At 34.2% G+C, this 18838-nt stretch overlaps 7 protein-coding genes and 2 pseudogenes across 9 annotated transcripts, besides 2 other annotated features; 3 read left to right on the forward strand and 6 right to left on the reverse strand.

Moving 5' to 3' along the window:
• Window positions 1-6705: part of a mobile genetic element that runs on past the window's edge.
• Window positions 769-2005, reverse strand: TVAGG3_0907600 (annotated as a pseudogene). Its single transcript has one exon. A coding segment is annotated over exon 1 (1237 nt).
• TVAGG3_0907610 lies at window positions 4029-4681 on the reverse strand (annotated as a pseudogene). The gene has a single exon. A coding segment is annotated over exon 1 (653 nt).
• Window positions 6706-9179: 2474 nt separating the features above from the next.
• Window positions 9180-10097: a mobile genetic element.
• Window positions 10098-10364: 267 nt separating this feature from the next.
• Window positions 10365-11235, forward strand: TVAGG3_0907630 (ribosomal protein family; the record flags this gene model as incomplete). Its single annotated transcript, XM_001307172.2, has 1 exon — window positions 10374-11144. One exon carries the CDS (start codon window positions 10374-10376, stop codon window positions 11142-11144), a length of 771 nt encoding a protein of 256 aa, XP_001307173.1.
• A 325-nt stretch (window positions 11236-11560) lies between these two features.
• On the reverse strand, window positions 11561-12277 carry TVAGG3_0907640 (GTP binding; the record flags this gene model as incomplete). The annotated part of the gene is made up of 1 exon (XM_001307173.1): window positions 11587-12276. One exon carries the CDS (start codon window positions 12274-12276, stop codon window positions 11587-11589), a length of 690 nt encoding a protein of 229 aa, XP_001307174.1.
• Window positions 12278-12624: 347 nt separating this feature from the next.
• On the reverse strand, window positions 12625-13014 carry TVAGG3_0907660 (ubiquitin-protein transferase protein; the record flags this gene model as incomplete). The annotated part of the gene is made up of 1 exon (XM_001307174.1): window positions 12625-13014. The coding sequence occupies one exon, from the start codon at window positions 13012-13014 to the stop codon at window positions 12625-12627; it is 390 nt and encodes a 129-aa protein (XP_001307175.1).
• An 89-nt stretch (window positions 13015-13103) lies between these two features.
• TVAGG3_0907650 (uncharacterized protein) lies at window positions 13104-13388 on the forward strand (the record flags this gene model as incomplete). The annotated part of the gene is made up of 1 exon (XM_001307175.1): window positions 13104-13388. One exon carries the CDS (start codon window positions 13104-13106, stop codon window positions 13386-13388), a length of 285 nt encoding a protein of 94 aa, XP_001307176.1.
• A 62-nt stretch (window positions 13389-13450) lies between these two features.
• Window positions 13451-14045, reverse strand: TVAGG3_0907670 (LP10445P family; the record flags this gene model as incomplete). Its single annotated transcript, XM_001307176.2, has 1 exon — window positions 13605-14045. The coding sequence occupies one exon, from the start codon at window positions 14043-14045 to the stop codon at window positions 13605-13607; it is 441 nt and encodes a 146-aa protein (XP_001307177.1).
• Window positions 14046-14609: 564 nt separating this feature from the next.
• On the reverse strand, window positions 14610-15489 carry TVAGG3_0907680 (protein serine/threonine kinase protein; the record flags this gene model as incomplete). The annotated part of the gene is made up of 1 exon (XM_001307177.1): window positions 14617-15399. The coding sequence occupies one exon, from the start codon at window positions 15397-15399 to the stop codon at window positions 14617-14619; it is 783 nt and encodes a 260-aa protein (XP_001307178.1).
• A 989-nt stretch (window positions 15490-16478) lies between these two features.
• TVAGG3_0907690 (amino acid permease family) lies at window positions 16479-18221 on the forward strand (the record flags this gene model as incomplete). Its single annotated transcript, XM_001307178.1, has 1 exon — window positions 16479-18221. One exon carries the CDS (start codon window positions 16479-16481, stop codon window positions 18219-18221), a length of 1743 nt encoding a protein of 580 aa, XP_001307179.1.
• Window positions 18222-18838: the final 617 nt, after the last annotated feature.

The raw sequence follows: 18838 nt of genomic DNA on the forward strand, positions 1-18838 counted from the left end.
TAAAATTTGTCAATGACAGACTTGTTGACAGAGATGACGCCTCTTGGAGAGATGAAGTCCAACAAAACTTCTTAGAATGCAAAGAAGACACATGCGCTGTTTTGAAAATGAAATAGAAAAACAGAATAGAAGAGCTATTAAAGGACAAAGAACTTTTACAAAAATATGGGTTCTGAGAAGTTTGACATAAACTTCCACCAAGAAAAGAAGAAGAGAGAAAAGAAAGAAAAGAAAGTAGAAGAAGAGAAGAAAGAACCTGAACCAGTTCCAGAGAAAAAGAAATTTGACATGTAAAAATAAAATTTTATTTTTAGAACATTTCTGGGTCAATGTCAATGTTCTCTTCCTCTTTAGGAGCAAACACTGGCTTAGACTCTAAAATCTTTTTACCCAATTTACCTTGAACTTCAACTATCTTAGACTCATAATATTCATAGTCGTCTGCTTTCTTTGGTTCATAAGGTATAACAAGTTTGTATGCTTTGCCTTCTTTAAGGTTTGAAAACCTTCTGTCAAAACTTTCTTTGACTGTTAACAAACCTTCTATGTCTAAGTCTTCAAATTTCGCACCATTTTTAGTCACAATAGCAAACTTAACTGGTTCGATGTTCCAAACTTTGTCAAATGAAGACTTTTCAAAATGGTAGAAGTAAACATTCAAATATGTGAATGGGTCTATTTCTTCTTTAAGTCCTGACATGTACTTGTTGACTGAGATGAATTTTGTCATCTTTTCTATCGGATAAAAAAAATATTTTTTTTAAAAATTTACTCAGAAAAATTTTTCTTTGTATATACACCATTCTGTACGTCTAAAAGATTTTTGACATTTGCCAAGAATGTTCGTTTAGACGCTGTCATATAACCATACTCTTGACAATACTGTTTATACGAATCGTACAATGACCTTTCATCTAAACACTCAAAGTTAGTCTCATCTATAAACAGTTCATATACACTCTTGTTTGCTTCTAACAATGTTTGTCTCTCTTCGGTATGTGGAATTTGTCTTGGATTGAACTTAGAAATATCTAATGTCATGAAATATGAGAACAAGTGGTTGTAAAAGTTAGGTGTCAAAGTTTCTGCTAAGTCGTCAAAATATTCTGTATCTTGCATATGAGCTTCTGACGTTCTGACAACTACATATCTTCTGTCAGAACTTTCTAACTTCATCGGAACGGCGTTGTTTGAAACCATGATGAAATTTGCAACATTTTCACAAACTCTTTGGTCTTTATACTTTCTTTCAACAACTCCAACTTTGTCTGTTATAAGACTCTTCAAAGCATCCGAGTTCAAAACTTTTGTTGTATCTATACTTTGAAGTTCGTTACATACTATAAGTTTCATATTCTCTATTGAAGAGTTAAACTTACCGCAGATGTTTTCTAAGTTTGTCATATTAGGGTTCGAATAGCCCTCTAACAGTTTGCACAAAATATCTGTAAAGAAAGTGTTCTTACCTGTTCCTTGTTTTCCAATTATGATGAGAGCAGTTTCATTTTTAGCACTTGGATGTTGTAAGATGTTTGCAAACCAACATAAGATATACTCATAGACTCTTTCGTTTCCATTGCATATAATTTCTTTGACATGGTCTAACCAAGCTTCTATAACATTTTCCTTTCCATTCTACTTGTTCATATTTATATCCAGTGAAGATAGAATAGAAGTTTGGAGATGGTGTATAGAACTTTATACCACGAACTGAAAAATCTTCAAGTTTTGACAATAAGATATCCCAAGCATCTAACATCTTCATGCCAACTTGTACGACTTTTATTTTCTTAAGTTTCTGTTTACATTCTTGTTCTGAAACTATTGTTGCTCTTGGTTTGTTAAAGACTACATCCCATTCTTTCATAACATAACATTCTGGGGCAGAGTCGACATAAATGACTAAACGTTTCAAATTCTCGACTGCTTTGTTATAGTCTCTAAATGGACACATATTTCTGAAGGCTTGGAAGTCATAAAAATCTGAAACGTCTATTCTGTACATTTTTTTATATAAAAATAAAAAAAAATATTTTTTTTATTCTTGAGCTATTTGTTGTTCTTGACTTTGTTGTTGCATTTGTTCCATTTGTTGCATTTGTTGTTCTTGAGCTATTTGTTGTTGAAGTTGTTCTTGTAATACAATACTTTCACCAGTTGCATCTTCCAATTCGAAACTTTCTGCCGTCATTGACAAATACATAGGACATAAAAGTTTTACAGGAACAAAGTTTGCGTCAACTAAGGTTAAGTTTATGTTTGCTAAAGTGTTTGAGTTTACTAAAGCTGAAAACTCTGCATTCGAATGAACAATAGGCAAACCAGCAGAGAATGTGTTGTTTATACGCATGAGTATCTTTTGGTCATAGTAGTTTCTGTCGACATTCGAATAGCACTTTGAACCTAAGTTTGAAAACAATATATAAAATAGGTGTACTTAAAGTCAATGGAACAGACAAACCTTGTATGACACCTTTTCCTGTTATAGGAAACTGTTGGTAGTAAAAACCAGATATAAGTTTTGTATTATAGCTCATATCGTTTATAGTAAACTCAGTCGGACATCCAAACATAATGAAACCTGCTCTAGTTGCAGCACATGTTACATCCGTCCTTAAAGTATTAAATAAGTCAACAAAACCTGTTGGTGGTATATCTGAGTAAGTATCTTCAAAGAAGTATTTTTTTACCATTCACAACAACAAAGTCTTCTGGTGTCAAAAGAGCAAAACAGGCTTTAGTCGTCATCGTGTTTAAGGTCAGTTTACAATATCGTCCTTGAGGACTTTGTAAGTTTGTTGTTATAGAATTATATGACTCAGGGTTTTTAGTCGTAATAGTAATAAACCACTATGTCTTCTGCCATTTACATATATTTAAAAGTTTCTGAAAGTGGAGAAGAACTTCATCTAAACTTTCACATGGCGTTTCTTGAAGTTCTCTGTCTAAGAAGTTCAAATATTTTGTAAAGACATAGAACTTCCTTTGTCTACACGAACAAACAAAACAGGGTCTTTCATATCGTTCAAAAGTGTGTAAAGTCCTTTACATGAAATAAAGTCTATATTGTTTTTTTCTTCAAACATCTTTCAAGAAGTTTTGACATTTTTACTTAGCAAACAAACTTTAAATGAAATGTTGTGTCGTCAAATATTTTTATGACGTCTGGGAAACTATATTTTAAGTTCAACGTTTCACCTCCTTTCATAACGTATATTTGTCAATGACATTATATGAAACACCACAGCAAGCAATGTCAGTTCTATTTCTTTGATGTTTATATCGTCTGCCTCTATCAAAAGTTTCAATAGTTCTTTTCAAAAACTTCATGAGGTGCAATGACATATGAGTTCACTTTTACGGGGTTGTGTTCGACCAAGTTTAACATTATACCCAAAGCTTGACAAATCTTCTCCTGAGTTTTAAGTTTGTCTTTAAGTTGTTGGTAGTCATTTCGAATATCTGCAACAGAACTTAAGTCTCTGCTAACTTCAGGGTATGTTGGTTGTTCTTTTACAGGAACTATTGTTATACCATCTTCGTCTTCGTATGGTTTCCCCACTTCAACATCTCTGTCTTTGACATTGACAACAACACTTTGACTGTTTGTTTGAGTTGGTGAATTTAACTTCACATCTGCCATCGCCATTAAACCTTTTGAAACACTTACGCTTCTATTTTTCGGAAATGACATTTTACTTAGAATAAAAAAGATGGACGTATTTGAGTATCTCTTCGAATTGAAGCAAAACAAAGTTTACACACACAAACAATACAAGTTCATTGATAGAATAGTTCTTTATACAAACAATGGAAAATGTTATAGAATAGCAGTCTTTGCTGAACCAAAATATTTTCATAAAGCAAAGAAAGTTGGTATAACCGAGATGGTGAAAAGTTCTTTGAAGCAGACAAAAATATAACAACAAAACTGACCGATATTTCTAAAGGAAAGGTTTTTAATACAATATTATATCAAAACTGGCGTACTGTCAAATTTGACGGAGAGAAGTCAGTTCAAGAACAACTTACTGACCTGCTGCCAAAATCTGCTCGATGGAAGCTGTCGTTATACCAATCTGAGGAGCCCAGCAGGTTTCATCGAACGAATCTTCAAAAGAGCATCTTCTGTGAAAAGTGCTATTGGTTTTGTAAACTTCTTTGCTTTCAATTCATCTGGACCGTCTCTGTCACCAGTATATTGTATTTGAACTGTACCAACAGTTGAAATACCACCCATAAAGTCTTCTGAGTCAGCAAATGGAATGCCAAGCCAAAAGTTTGAACGGTCTCCATTTGTATATTGAGTTTTTTGACCTCCTGCATGAGTCCATACTTTCACATATGGCATAATAGAACTTTGCATTTCAGGGTTAATGGTTGTTGTGAAGTTGTTGTTAAAGTTCATAGCATCTAATGTCAAGTTGTATGACCTCATATCCTCAACTGTAGAATATTCTTCTCTTGGATAGTATTTGCCATCTATGTTTATATGATATTTAATACCAGGGTTGTAGAAGCAAGAATAGTCATTTATAGTTCGTCTGAACAGTACAAACATAGTATCTGCATGTTTCATTGCAGTTGTTAAGGCAATATCTGTTCTTGCACCTGGGTCAGCACTTTGGTTTCCAACTTCACCTGCAAAGTCTTTGACAGATATTTGGTGTATAGGGAACATAAGTGGAACTGCAATATATTTGGCAGCTAAAGCATTTGAAATATCTGGGTCCAACATATAGACTGCAAGTCTGCTTTCTATTCTCTTGCATTCAAACTTTTCGCATGTGAACTTAACTGGTCCCAAGCAGTTCCAGCAGCATTGAAGTAGTAGTTTACTTCAGTGTTGAGGTTTGAGAAACCAAAGTCTAAGTCAACTTTGTCTTTGCAAAATTCGGCGAATGACGTTTGATTTGCTCCCTTTACGTCTGTAAGAGTGAATGGGTCTTGTGTTGGTGCAATGACTAAGTTATTTTTGCTTGGAGTAAGTTCGATAGAAATTTTTCCTGCCCAGTTTGGCAAGTATCTTAAAAACCTGAAGATGAGGAAAGATGACAAAGGAACTCTAAGTTTCAATTTTACTTTGGTTACTGCTGCTGCAGTTTGTCCAGAAAGGTCAACATAAACTCCTGGAACGTTAGGGTCAAGTCTTCTTATTTTCTCAATAGTTGCATACTGGTCTGTTTGTTCTCTAGCTTGTGGTTGTACTGAGTTTCTCAAAGCGAACCATTCATAGTTTGCCCATGTTACTGTTTGAACTAAGTCAGAGTTAAATATATCTTATATCCCATGAAAACTTCTGGAGCATATTGGTATCGACATAGAAAATTCCATTGCAACCTTTCTTGTCAGACAACTTGGCAGAAGGTTTTATTTCAATGTCTTGTTCCACGTATAAGAATGAGTTGTCAATAGAAATTATATGAAACCTGTCGCAAGCAATATCTACTGTTGTTGAAGAACCTTCTCCAAACTCACCTACGTTTTCCATAAGAAACAGCAGTTGTATATTCGTAAGTTCCAGGAACTATTTCTGACCTTCTAATGGCATTGTCGCATTCGTTATACCATTCGGAAACATTTCCATTCATGGCATCCAAAACTGTTGGCGTTATATTCTGAGCGGCGTACATTTCATATGAGTAAAAATATAGAATAGTTGGATTTATATGTCATAATAGAACCCACTCCGACCAAGCTTTACTTTCTTCCTGACTGAGTTTTTAACTCTTCTTTTTCCTTCATTGCCACTACTTTCACTAGATGAAGTTACTTCTTCACTATTTCACTTTGTTCTACTCTTCTTCTTTGGTGTCGCTTTGGTAACTTGCCCTCTGCTTCAAGTTGTTGCATCTTTGCCTCATGTTCATCTAGTATGTTGCAAATTTTCCATGCCTTTTTGCCTTTGGGCTCTGGTCGCCCATCTCAGGTAACCTATATCCTAGAAAGAGTTTGTCATAGTTTGTATTTGAGTCTTCGCGTATTGTTTGCATGACTCTGTCCTGAGTTTCCGGTTCAAGCTCTTCAAACAGTGCCTGTCCATATGGAATATGCTCGTTTCCAAATATATGTTTTTTTGTAGCCATTTGGTTTTCTTTCCATGTTACCAACAATATCTTTTGTGAATGGGAAAGCTTTTACCCAATCTTTCAGTCTTGCGTCGTTTATTTCTGTAGTTGGTTTTATTTTGTCAAGGAACATGTTTTTCAATACTAACATTTCATTTGGTACTGTCCATTTGAGTTTTCTTAAATATTCATCCCTTCTCGGTTCATTGTCTGCAAAGTAAGTTTTTATGACATTTTGTAAACTTTCGTTTGCAAGGTCATGTACAATAGGTTCTCTTCCTTCTCTCTCCCTAACTCTCTTTCTAAACTCTTCACCAAATATACCATCTCTATGGTTCTGTGTAGTTCTTTGAGATAAATGTTCTAGAACGTCAGGTGTTATATTTCCATCAGCCATGTTCATTTCATACTGGTCCAAAATATCTGCATGTTTCATATCTTTCAATGGCATTAAAGCCGCGCTTAAAATACCAGCTATGTCTCGTTCACCATTGACTTCCATTGCGTCTACAACTTCTTGGAATTGTGGTTGTAAGTTTATGAACCACCTATCCGGATTAGCTTTATGACCCCATCTCATTGTAGTTCCATCGTCTGCAGAAACAAAAGTAGGTTTGTTTCCATCTTGGTTAGGTTCTGAATGAACTTTAAACAATGTTTCATTTCTATATGTTTTCTTGAAATTTAACCTTTTATTTTCACCGAGTTCATCCGAAGATTGAACGTTAAATGCTCGTAAGTAAAAAGGGTTGTTGTATTTGTGTACATTTTCTTTCAGTACTTCCATTCTATGCTGAATATTTTCATCTGGTGTTGGAGTCTTTTGTATGTCGGCAAACATTTTTCGATATTCTTCTACTATGTCAGCCGAATTTTTTTTAGACTCTTGGAAATATTCCATATTCTCCGCATACTCTTGTTGAGGGTCAAGATTTTTCGGCTGTTCCAAATCTTCATCTAGTTCTGTGAAGTTAGTTTCCAAAGGAAGGACTTGTTCGTTTCCTTCAGGCTCTTCTAGCTGTTGTTGCTGAACTATTTCTTCCATGTCTGGTTGTATCTGAACTAGTTCTTCCTGTGGAGTTTCTTGTACCTCATCTGCTGGCATTTCATATATTCCGAGACCGTTTTCAACAATTTCCCTATCTACGTCATCCGCATTCATAAGCTTTTGTTCTTTCGTTCCGTCTCTATTTTTTACGCGTTTCATGACGAAAGTTGAATTGTCATTTAGCTCTGACATCAAATATCTCGGAGTAAATTCGTTCATTTCATTTGGATGATATGCTATTAAATCATATCCCTTAGCGAGCTTGTATTTTCCAGGTTTGAGATTATATCCCCTTTGGTGCTGAGCCATAAAGCTAAATAGGTTCGGGTCAGTATTTCCATCCTTGAACTTTCCAATAGCTTCTTTATATCTGTCACTAAAGTCAACAGTATCTGGGAAACCACACTCTTCTTTAAGCATTTTTAAGAATTCTTGGTTTCCTTGTTCTCTACTTCTTTTATGTCCTTGCTCTGTTTGTGGTTGTTGTTGTGCAGGGTTTTGAACTGTTGGTTGCTGTGCTGGTTGTTGTGTTGGTTGTTGTGCTGGTTGTGGAGGTGGTTGTTGTGCTGGTTGTTGTGTTGGTTGTTGTGTTGGTTTTGGTGCATGCCTGTGTCTGTGTCCATGTGACGATGTAAATGTTCTAGGTAGTCCTGGTGCAGGTGCTTCTCTTGGAGGGTTTGGTGGTATATAAGTTCCACCAGCTGGCACATATGTTCCATCTGCAGCGTAATGTCCTACCTGACTTTTCGTTCTTAAGAAAGCATTTACTAGGTCTGTTTTGGTCTGTTGTAACTCTTTTTCTTGACTTTTCACAACAGTTGCTCTAACGGCGTCATAGGCACTTTGAACTGCCTGTCTCGTTGCTGCATCTGTTATTTTCGTCATATTTTGTGCTACTTCTTTTAACTCTTTGTCGAAACCTTCAGACTTCAGTTTCTTTCCAGATGAGAAGTCGTTCACTTGTTTCACCTTACTATGAAGAGCTTCGAAAGCGTTCTTAAAGTCAGCATTTGTTAAAGCTTCATTTGAACTATCCTCATCCGCTTGTATTTTTGTCCTTATTGACCCTATGAGTTGGGCTGCTTTAGCGTTGGCTTGGGCATCTAACCAGTCATTGTTAGCTTTTATATATTCTGAGCTTTTCATTGCCTTTTGCATAGCCGCGTCGTTATTTTTACTTTCTTGTGCTAAGTTTTCATACTGTACGGTTTGGTTTTGCAACTGTAAAAGTTTTTCTGCCTTTACATTTGCTTCAACTTCTTTTTTATACTCATCGCTATCCATATATGTCTTCAGGGCTTTTTGTTTTATCTCTTCATCTTTCAGTATTTTATATTGAGTAGTATGGTTTTTCAAATTTATGACATCTTGTTCCATTTTTGCTACTTCTGCTGCTTTTTCTGACACTTTTTTCGCATATTCCTCTGTACTTAGTTCTTTCAGTTGTTCTTCTTTCTTCTTTTTCTCTACGTTTAACTCATTGAGTTTCTTTGTGTGTCTGTCATATTCTAGTTTCTTTTCGTTTTCACTTATTTGCTTCTGTATGTCTATGTTTGACTTTTTGACATCTGTTATTTGATTTTTGAGTGAACTCAAATTCATTTGACTTTGAGGGTTATAGGCTGTTCCGTCTGCAGCTCCACCATAGCCTGCCATTTTCGCTAAAAGTGCCGCTCTTAAACCTCCACTCTGTGCACCAACAACTCGGTTTAAAAGCATAGGATTGCTTGACATTTGTTGCAACATAGTGGGGTCATTCAGCATTTGTTGTTGCAACTGTTGTTGTGGTGTCAGTTTTACTATTGGATGTTTCAATGCTCTCTTCCTCTTACGTATATTCTTACGTAGCTTACGTGGCATTTTAAGTGAAGTTAAAAAGCGGTTTTATACTAAACATCTTCGGGGCTAGAGGGCACGAAGTGCCTGGAAGCCCCAATACCTTTTTTTTTTTTTTTTTTTTTTTTTTATATGATACTTTATATAGTTACAAATATTATTGCCACTCAAAAAATCAATTTTTCACGAAATATAGCCTTTAATTTTACTAAATATAAGAATTATATGAGTAGGGGTAATTTTAGCTAAAAGTGACACACCTGTAAAAAGTGACACACCCGTGAAGGGTGTGATTACCGATCGGTAATTTCGACAGTTTAGAATTTAAAATTTTTTATGGAACTGTTGCGAGTTTCATAAAGAATTTAAGGAATATAAGCAAAGATTTGAATCAAAATCTTAGACCTAAGCCGCTCGATTTGCTCGCGGCTTCCGCGAATTACAGATCAGCAAAGATTTGAATCAAAATCTTCGAACTAAGCCGATCGCTTCGCTCGCGGCTTTCTTTATTATTTTAAATTTGCATATTTCCATCAAAAGTTCATAAGGTAAAAAATTTCGTTTATTTTTACTAAGAAAAAAAGGTTTTTGATAATAAATTTATTTTATTTCGAAAAAGTAGCAATAATCGTAAAAGGGTATTGATAGGCTTGCTAAAGTAACTAATTTTAGCTGTCAAATACTTTTGTATTTTGAAGTAAATTAGTATAAATTTGTTTTTACTTTTATTTCGAAAAAGTAGCAATAATCGTAAAAGGGTATTGATAGGCTTGCTAAAGTAACTAATTTTAGCTGTCAAATACTTTTGTATTTTGAAGTAAATTAGTATAAATTTGTTTTTACTTTTATTTCGAAAAAGTAGCAATAATCGTAAAAGGGTATTGATAGGCTTGCTAAAGTAACTAATTTTAGCTGTCAAATACTTTTGTATTTTGAAGTAAATTAGTATAAATTTGATATTATTTTAACTCCCTTTGAAAACCTCAATTTTCCATACAGAGGGAACGGGAATAGCATCCAATATTCCCTGAGAATGGTTGCGCATTCTCAGTTCCCTCTATATTTCGAACGAAGCTCTCATCGGTCTTTTTTTTTAATACTAAACGTTTTTTTCCTGTCACTTTTAGCTAAAATTTGGGTTTGCCAGAATTATATTATATGCTAATGGACTTTTTGCACCCGTCCCTATTAAACATGTATATGTATTCCTCCAAAGTTCTTTCAATTACATTGAAATGGAGGAAAAATATATCGCATATCCAGAATGAAGAACTTATAGACAAACAATGTAGGCCATATTTATAAAAGGGGTAAATGTGTATGTGTTGGTCTGTATTCTTGTTATAATACTGGGTAAAATGGGGAATTAAAAAACCATGGTCGTTTCTTGAAATTGAATAAGTGTGTTCGGACCTTTTCGAATGTCTACTGCTGCTGCTGCTGATCGCGAAGCCGTGATCAAGATGATGCTTGCTGCTAAGGTTTATCTCGGTTCCACAAACCTTTCCTTCGGCATGAAGCCATACGTTTTCACATGCAGAAAGGATGGTACACATGTTATCAACCTCGCCATGACCTACGAGAAGATCAAACTTGCTGCTCGTATGATCTACGCCGTTGAAGAACCAAAGGACGTTCTTGCTATCTCCACAAAGTCATTCGGTACACGCGCTGTCCACAAGTTCGCTGAATTCCTCGGCGCTAACTACGTTGAGCAGCGTTTCACACCAGGTCTCTTCACAAACTATTCCATCAAGAACTTCTGCGAACCACGCCTCATGATCGTCTGCGATCCAAACACAGACTCCCAGGCCGTTCACGAAGCTGCCTACGCTAACATCCCATGCATTGCTCTTTGCGATACAGATGCTCACCTCGACTACGTCGACTGCGTCATCCCATGTAACACAAAAAACAAAAACTCCATGGGTCTCGTAATGTGGCTCCTCACACGTGAGGTTCTCCGCCTCCGTGGTGCTCTTACACGCACACAGGAGTGGTCTGTCCTTCCAGATCTCTTCTTCTACCGTGATGCTGCTGATGAAGCTAAGATCGCTGAAGCTCTCGAAGCCGAGGGTGAAGAGACAGTCTCTGAAGAGGGCGCCATCATCAACGCCGCTGTTCCAAAGGCTGAAATCAAGGCTGGTGCCACAAACGAAGAGTGGGAGAACAAGCAGGAATGGGATGCTTAAAACATCTTATGGTAATCTGAATAAACTGCATTCAGGGAAGATATATATCAAAATCAATAATTTTTATTTTTCAAAATCAATACATAATAACTCAACAAATCCTTAGAACTACAATTAGATATCATTAAATCTTATTGAGATTTCAAAATTAAGAAAATTTCATAAAATATTTTTTGTAATATTATGGAATTTGCTAGAAACAAAGCAACCACAACAACTATTTTCTTAATTTCTAATAGATACACCACTAATATTAGTAAAATTCTTAATATCAATAGATTTTGCATTCAAATATGAAATATTATTAGAATTCAAACTATTAATCACTTATAATAACTAGTAGTATGTATAAAAATGATATTGGAAGTTTGTATCTCGATATAATATTTGAGAGATTCGATATCTGTCCGTAAAAAATAGTAAATCTACAGTTAATGACAATTTAATCATCGGCAATCTTTGGCTTTGATGGAGGAGGAATTGCATCTGCTTCATCCTCTTCAGGAGAAATGTCTCCTTCTGCTGTTTTTTCTTCCTTCTTTGGTTCAACCATTTTCTTAACTTTCTTCTGAACTGTTTCGCCTAACATTTGTTTCTCCTTTTCTTCAATCTTCTTTAGCTTCATCTGATAACACTCTGCAGCAAAGGTTTCAAACTTCTCTTGGAATTCATTGAAGTTGTTCTTAGCATCAGCAGCAACAATCTTTGGTTCAAAGCCCTTTGGAAGCTTTGGAGAAGCTATCTTATCTTCAGACTCGCCAATCTTATGTGCAACAACTAAGACTTGCTTAGAGCTAAGTTCCTTACCAAGCTCGCGGCAGTATCTTTCGATAGCTTGAGCATCTTTCTTCTTGTATCCATTATATACTAATAACATACCATCAGCGTCCTTAGCAATTGCTGGCCATGTAAGTGAATATTTTTCATCACCACTAGTATCCCATAATTGAATATCAATAGATGTTTGCATGCCATTAATATCTAATGCACTTGAAAATTCGAGGATTCTGACTGCGATTGTTGGTGTATAATTTCCTGTGTAGCCTTTCGATGCGTTAGAGAGGATGTTTGCTATTTCAGACTTGCCGCAGCTTAAAGGTCCTGCTACAATAATCTTTAGTTCTCCGCTCATATTTTTTTTTATTTGTCCGTTATAAATTTTAGAGAAATATTCGATCATTGTTTTTACTGTATTCTAGCAGCACTACAAGACTTCATGATTGACCATTAACCACTATACCACCTATCCCATAACTCTGCTTAATATGTTCTAACTTTTCCCTAAATTTTCCAATATATATTTTTATCGATAGGTCCAAATAGTAATTAACGATCTTGGATAAATCATTTCCGTTAAAATAACATATATAATAAAGCTAATGATCATATACATATAAAAATTTTAAAATATCAATAACATTATGGGAATTATGAAAAAATATGGATATGAATTGAAAATATATTACATCTCTATTTTAGTCTATTGGGTATTAATAACAGAACGGCAGATTGGACAATCATCATTGTTTCTAAGCCAATGATAGATGCAATTTCCATGGAATGTATGTGCGCATGGAAGAGTTACAACTGTTTCTCCGCAATTCATCATATCCTGGCATATTGCACATTTCTCTGGTGAATTTTTATATTCGTAAGGGATAATTCTGTCAAGAGCAGCGCCATTATTCTTTCTTTCGTAACAGATATCATCAATGTGCTGGTTTTCTATTGAAACACCTGCATTTTCTTCGTAATCATAAGTGTTCGCTTGTTCAACAGCTTCATTATAGCAATCAACGCAATACTTGTCGTCATATAAGTTTGTGAAAACGCCGCAATTGACACAAAGACCTGGCTCTCCAGCAGTCATTTAGCGACTTATTTTTTTTAGAATTAAAATCTCGTCACTTTTGAGGAGATTTTGTGCTTCCTAAATTGAGTAGTTTACAAAGATTTTACATGGCGCGCAAACCAATGCCAGAAGAGCTTATGAAAATCTTCTTCCAAGGTGTTCAAGAGAACCCTGATGACAACAAAGCCGAATGGAAGTCAGATGTTGAATTAAGACCATCAAGATTAGGATTAGGAGCAGATCCAAACAAAGCAAAGAAAACAGCGACCACCAAACAAGAAAGGAAGATAGAGCAGATGATTAAAAAGGATCAAAAGCCTAAAAGGTCCAAAGATGATTCATCTTCTTCTGATGAAGGAGAATCACGTGCAAGCTTAGGCAAGAAGAAATAAATATTACTAACGATTTGTTTGTTCAATACATTAATGTTAGATATTACATTCTAATAAATTATTTATTTAATATTCGAATTTTTAGTACAAAGTGATAAATACTTCAAAAAACTACAGGAACTCCTATTCGATGGAGTTGTTTTTCATTTGTAATTTTGAAATGAAATTCGAAAATAAACAATCTTTTCAAATTATAGAAATAATTTACATTTAAATTTATGCTGTACCTTCCTTAGGTGGTAATGGGTTGCCGTTCTCATCGATTTCGCCGGCTTCCATTTTTTCGCGTAAAGCTTTTTGTCTTTCGCGTTCATAATATTCTGTAAGTGCATACTGATATCTTGGTGTAGTAATTCCGAATAAATCAGCGAGAAATTCTCCGGAATGATATGCAACTTTGTAAATTCCCCATCCAAGCCATTTAATAGCATGCCAGATTACATTTTCATGTTGTTCTGGTTGTTCCTGCTCGCCATCTGCCTCATTGGCTTGGTTAGTAGGATTTTCTGCTTTTTCTGGTTGAATTGACTGAGCATTTTGCTGGTTGTTTGATGCATCTGTATTCTCTTGTGGGATATCTTCAAGTGGAACTGGTTGCTCTGCTGCGTCTGTCATTTTATAAATTAAAAATCTTTCACCTTTTCTCACCGAGAGCATACAAAAAAAATTTTTAGAGATTTTTCAGTTGTGGTAAAAGTGTCGGGGTCAACGGCGAATCTGTTTTTAAGATAATAAAGAATTATATGGGAACAAAATGAAGAATAGATAGTAGGAATTATGATAGAAACTAGTTGCATTGAGGAATAGAATATCAAATCTTTTGAAAGAGGTTAAAAAACTATTTTTCGGCGAGAAAATTATAATATATATAAAAATAGAGATAATCAAAATTCCAAATTTTTGATAATTTTGAAATTTTCAGTGCAAATTTATATTTTTGCTATTCATTTTTAATTTTTTCAATTTTTTTTAGAATTTAAAAGTAACAATAAAGATGTTCTGGGTGCATGTTTCGACACAAACAAGACAAACAAAGTTAGAATATTCAATCTTCCAATGGATTTTACCAAATTTAGAAAATATATATTGCCTAAAGCAACGAAAATTAACATATTTTATAATCTTTCCGTCAGCCTGTTTAATTTTAGTATTCGTACGTGCCAAAGAAACTTTAAAATTCAATTATAAAAAAATATTTAAAGAAGATACTCTATTTATTAACAAAAAGTCAGCACATAATTGTACTACGCGTAGTTTCATCGATTTGCTCTGTAAAATAAGGATGGTTCAAGCAATCTTCAAGAGAAAATCTTTTTTCTACATCTCGCTCAATCATATTTTTGATGAGGTCGATCAACAACGGATTTGATGATGCCCAAGCTTTTTCACTAAATAGCTGATGCATTCGGATTTGGGAAGCAGTTTGTATTTGCGAAAAACAAACATAAAACGCCAAACCAAGCGAGTATATATCGGATTTAAATGTAAGGTCTTGCTCTGGAGGCTTATATGCTGGAGTTGTTAAAGTATTATCGAATGGTTGTCCTTCATAATGAGAAATGCCAAAATCTATGATATGAGGTGTTTCCTCATTATTTTCTGTAGATACAATTATGTTTTCCGGTCGGATATCACCATGAATTATTTTCATATTATGGATATATTTAAGACCAACAAGTATTTTATAGAATAATGTCGCTAATCTTTGTGGTGTAAATCCATCAATGCTCTGAACATAATGCAAAGCTAATGATTGATAAAACGGACATAACATAACAAACTCAGTATCTGTTTCTAGCATATTGTTGAATTCTAAGATATATTTATGGTGCATTTTCTTGACAATTTCGATTTCAGTCAATGCGTGCTCATCTTTCTTTTGCAAAAATTTTGCAACAAATTGGAGGCCAGCATCGCTTACTACTTTATATGTTTGTGTGGTTGCTCCATTATATAATAATTGAATTATTTTATATCCTTTCAAAGAGTAGGAAGATCTCCTCGCTCTCATAAAATCAATTGAAAAATTTTTCAGTCAAGAGAATCGAAGCTCAAAGTTGAGGTCAAGTTGAAGAATTTGTGGAACATGTTTGGTATGCTGGTAAAGGTCTTTATATTTACAACTTGGAATTAATGAATTTTGATTTCAATATTAAAGAATCTTGAATAATTCGACAAAATTGAGATATGTTTAAACAGATTATTAAATAATAGGATCTTTCGACCAAATTAAAAACTCTAAATTTGATTTTCTAAATTCAAATTAATAAATAAGGAAATTGAAACCCATAACAGAAATCCTTAATTTAAAAACATCTTCGTAAATTTATCTTATGTGTTAAAAGTTAATTGTGTAAGAGATTAAGAAAAATTTTAGCGTATTTTATGAATTATCAGGCCAAGATTAAATGGTTAGATTCGATGATAAAACAGCATTCTAGAAATGGAAAATTTAATAGAAGATGTCAAATGAGCAGCTTAGTTTTGAAACATCTCGGAAAATTGAGAGACTAAATCATCTTTATCTGAAAAAATTCAAGCTCAATCGATAATTAATCAATTAATACAATAATACACAATAATTATGTTGGGAATAAAGACAACTACAATTGAGATCTTTATTCAAAAAATAATTCTCACATAAAAATACTTATGATATTATTTTATTCTATTAATCTAATTAATTTAACTTTATGATGTGAAAGATGGATAAAACGATGAATTTTCAGAGGAATAGCATTATTATTGAAATACACATCATTACTCACTATATTATACTTATTGTTACAAATAATCGATAAATTTTGTAAACTATTCAAATTTTGTGTGATATCTTATGAAAGTGATGATTTGAGAAAGTTTTTCAATCGTGCTTTTAAGATATTTGATAGTATTGCTTATACTTAATATGTTTTCCTAAGATTAGATTTTTGACATTCAATTATCATATCACCATTATACTTAATATCCATTGATATTATCAGTTTTTTATATGATAAAATTTGTATTATTCAATTTTTGAGAGAGAAAATCTGTTTATGAATCGATATAAAGAATAAAGGCGAAAGCTAGACATTCTTCTCATTGCAAATGTCTATTCCTACTATTGCTAACAGCACAGCTCAAGTTGTAGTTAAATATGAACCGAAAACCAGTGAATCTGAAACAATAAAGTCTGATGAAACAAAATCATCAAGCTCTGATTCAAAACTAAACATCAATCTTGATTCAAGTAAATCAAATGATGATTCAGAAAAGCAATCTCCTAAATCCCTTGCAAGAGGAATTCAATCATGGCACGTAACTTTGATTTCATTAGGTGGCATCATTGGATCATGCTATTTCCTTGGTCTTGGATTAACATTCAGCGAAATGGGAGCTCTTCCTGTGTTAATTGGATACTTAATTGCAGGAATTACAGTTTTTGGAGTTATGCAGTCATTCTCCGAATTACTCGTTAACTTACCTCGCCATGGATCATTCGTGGCTTATAATAAAGAGTTCTTAGGAAACATGTTAAGTTGCGGCATTGGATGGTCATTCTGGATCAATTGGGTAGTTTACGTCCCATCAGAATGTCTTGCATTTGCAACTTATATGAACACATACTATACAATCCCGTTTAAGAATACTGCTTGGAGCGATTTCGTTTGGGGAGCAGTATGCTTAGTTCTATTGACAGTAATCAATCTCTTTAAAGTCACTTGGTTTGGTCATGTTGAAAGCGCTATGGCAATTGCAAAGATTGCTATTATTGCCCTATTTGTAGTTATTGCTTTCTTCATTTGGGTAGGAGTGATCGGAAAGAAGGTCCATCCTTTCACAGAGAATGAAGTTGGATTTATTGGCGGCAGGATTATTGCTCAAGGTGAAGGATCATTAGCTCATAGATTATTCCCAAACGGTGTTGCAATAATTGTGACATATATGATCTTTGTACTTGTCAACTTCCAAGGATCCGAAATTGTTGGCCTCTCAGCAGCTGAAACGGAAAATCCTCAGAAGAATATTCCAGCTGCATGCAAGAAAGTGGCAACAAGAATTATTTTAATTTATCTCATACCAATTCTTGCCTTGATTCTTATTGTTCCATATGAAAAGGCGTCACTTGACGAATCAATTTTTGCATATGCCCTATCATCTTATGGATTAAAGTGGGCTGGCCAATTATTTACCTTTGTTACACTTATTGCTGCTTTCTCATGTGCCAACTCTGGACTTTATGGTACTGTTAGATGTATTTACGGCTTAAGCAAGGAAGGTTTAGCTCCCCAATGGCTTTCCAACCTTAATAAGAACTCATTGCCACTTAACGCAACAATATTTACCTTAGTCTTCATTTGGATTGTTTTCATCTTTGGGTTCTCATCCCAATCTCTTGGCTTGTTCGGAAAGAGCGGAATGTCATTCTACGGATCCCTACTTGGTATCAGTGGTTTCACAGGAACACTTATGTGGGTCGGAATAATTATTTCCCAAATTATTTTCCGATTCAAGCTAAAAAAGCGCGGCTATACAATTGAGAAAGACCTCATTTCAAAAGCCTTCCTTTACCCTTATCTCCATATCTTTTCAGTTGTTGTTCAAGTCGCAGCGATGATTTGCTTGATTTTCTCTACAGGAGGCTGGATTATTTTCGTGATTTCAGCAGCTGTTTTTGTTATAGCCATTATAATCTATTTTATCTTGGATAAGCTCGGCAAGATCAATCACCAAATCGAATATGCCGAAGAAGAAATCCTTTTCGACAAGAAATATCCTCCAATACTTGACCATAATGCGAATGACGAGGTTGATGAATATGATGACATTGCAATGGCAACAGAACTATAATTTAACATATATATATGGATTGTTTTTGAGCAATCAACAAGTAAAATGTTAAGTTTGTCTTGAAAACGAAATTTTTATGAAGAACATTAATATTGAGTTCACAACACATATTGATAAAAGCGAAAGAAGACAAAGTACTGTGTAAATTTGATAATTTCTTAATGCGATTGAACTTTATTAAATATTGAAGATTTTTACTTGCCATACAATAAGACATGTAATTTACTATATTTGGATTCCATTTCATTAATCGGAGAAAATCTTTCAGATTCAATGCATTTTTCAATACATCGATTCGCAGCATTAGAATGATGAAACACAGTTGTTTAAAATTATTGAGCAAATGACATTTATCTGATAAGTTTTTGTGTGAAATAAGGAAATTACAATTTTAAGTCGGAGATTTGGAATCTGAAGGCAATGCGATAATGCCGTTTTGCTGCGAACGACCATAAGCGAAAAAAGTTTTGAGAAAATACGTTGAAAAAGTTCCGAAATATTACTAAATCTAGCAGTTCCGTATAAGAAGTCATTTGATTATCACAATAAGGAGTTATAGAAGTAATTGACAGAACAGATTAGCAAATCAGATTTTTTATCATACTGTTCAATTGATA

This window comes from Trichomonas vaginalis, chromosome I (genome assembly GCF_026262505.1).
Source record: "Trichomonas vaginalis G3 chromosome I, whole genome shotgun sequence".
Lineage (NCBI taxonomy): Eukaryota > Parabasalia > Trichomonadida > Trichomonadidae > Trichomonas > Trichomonas vaginalis.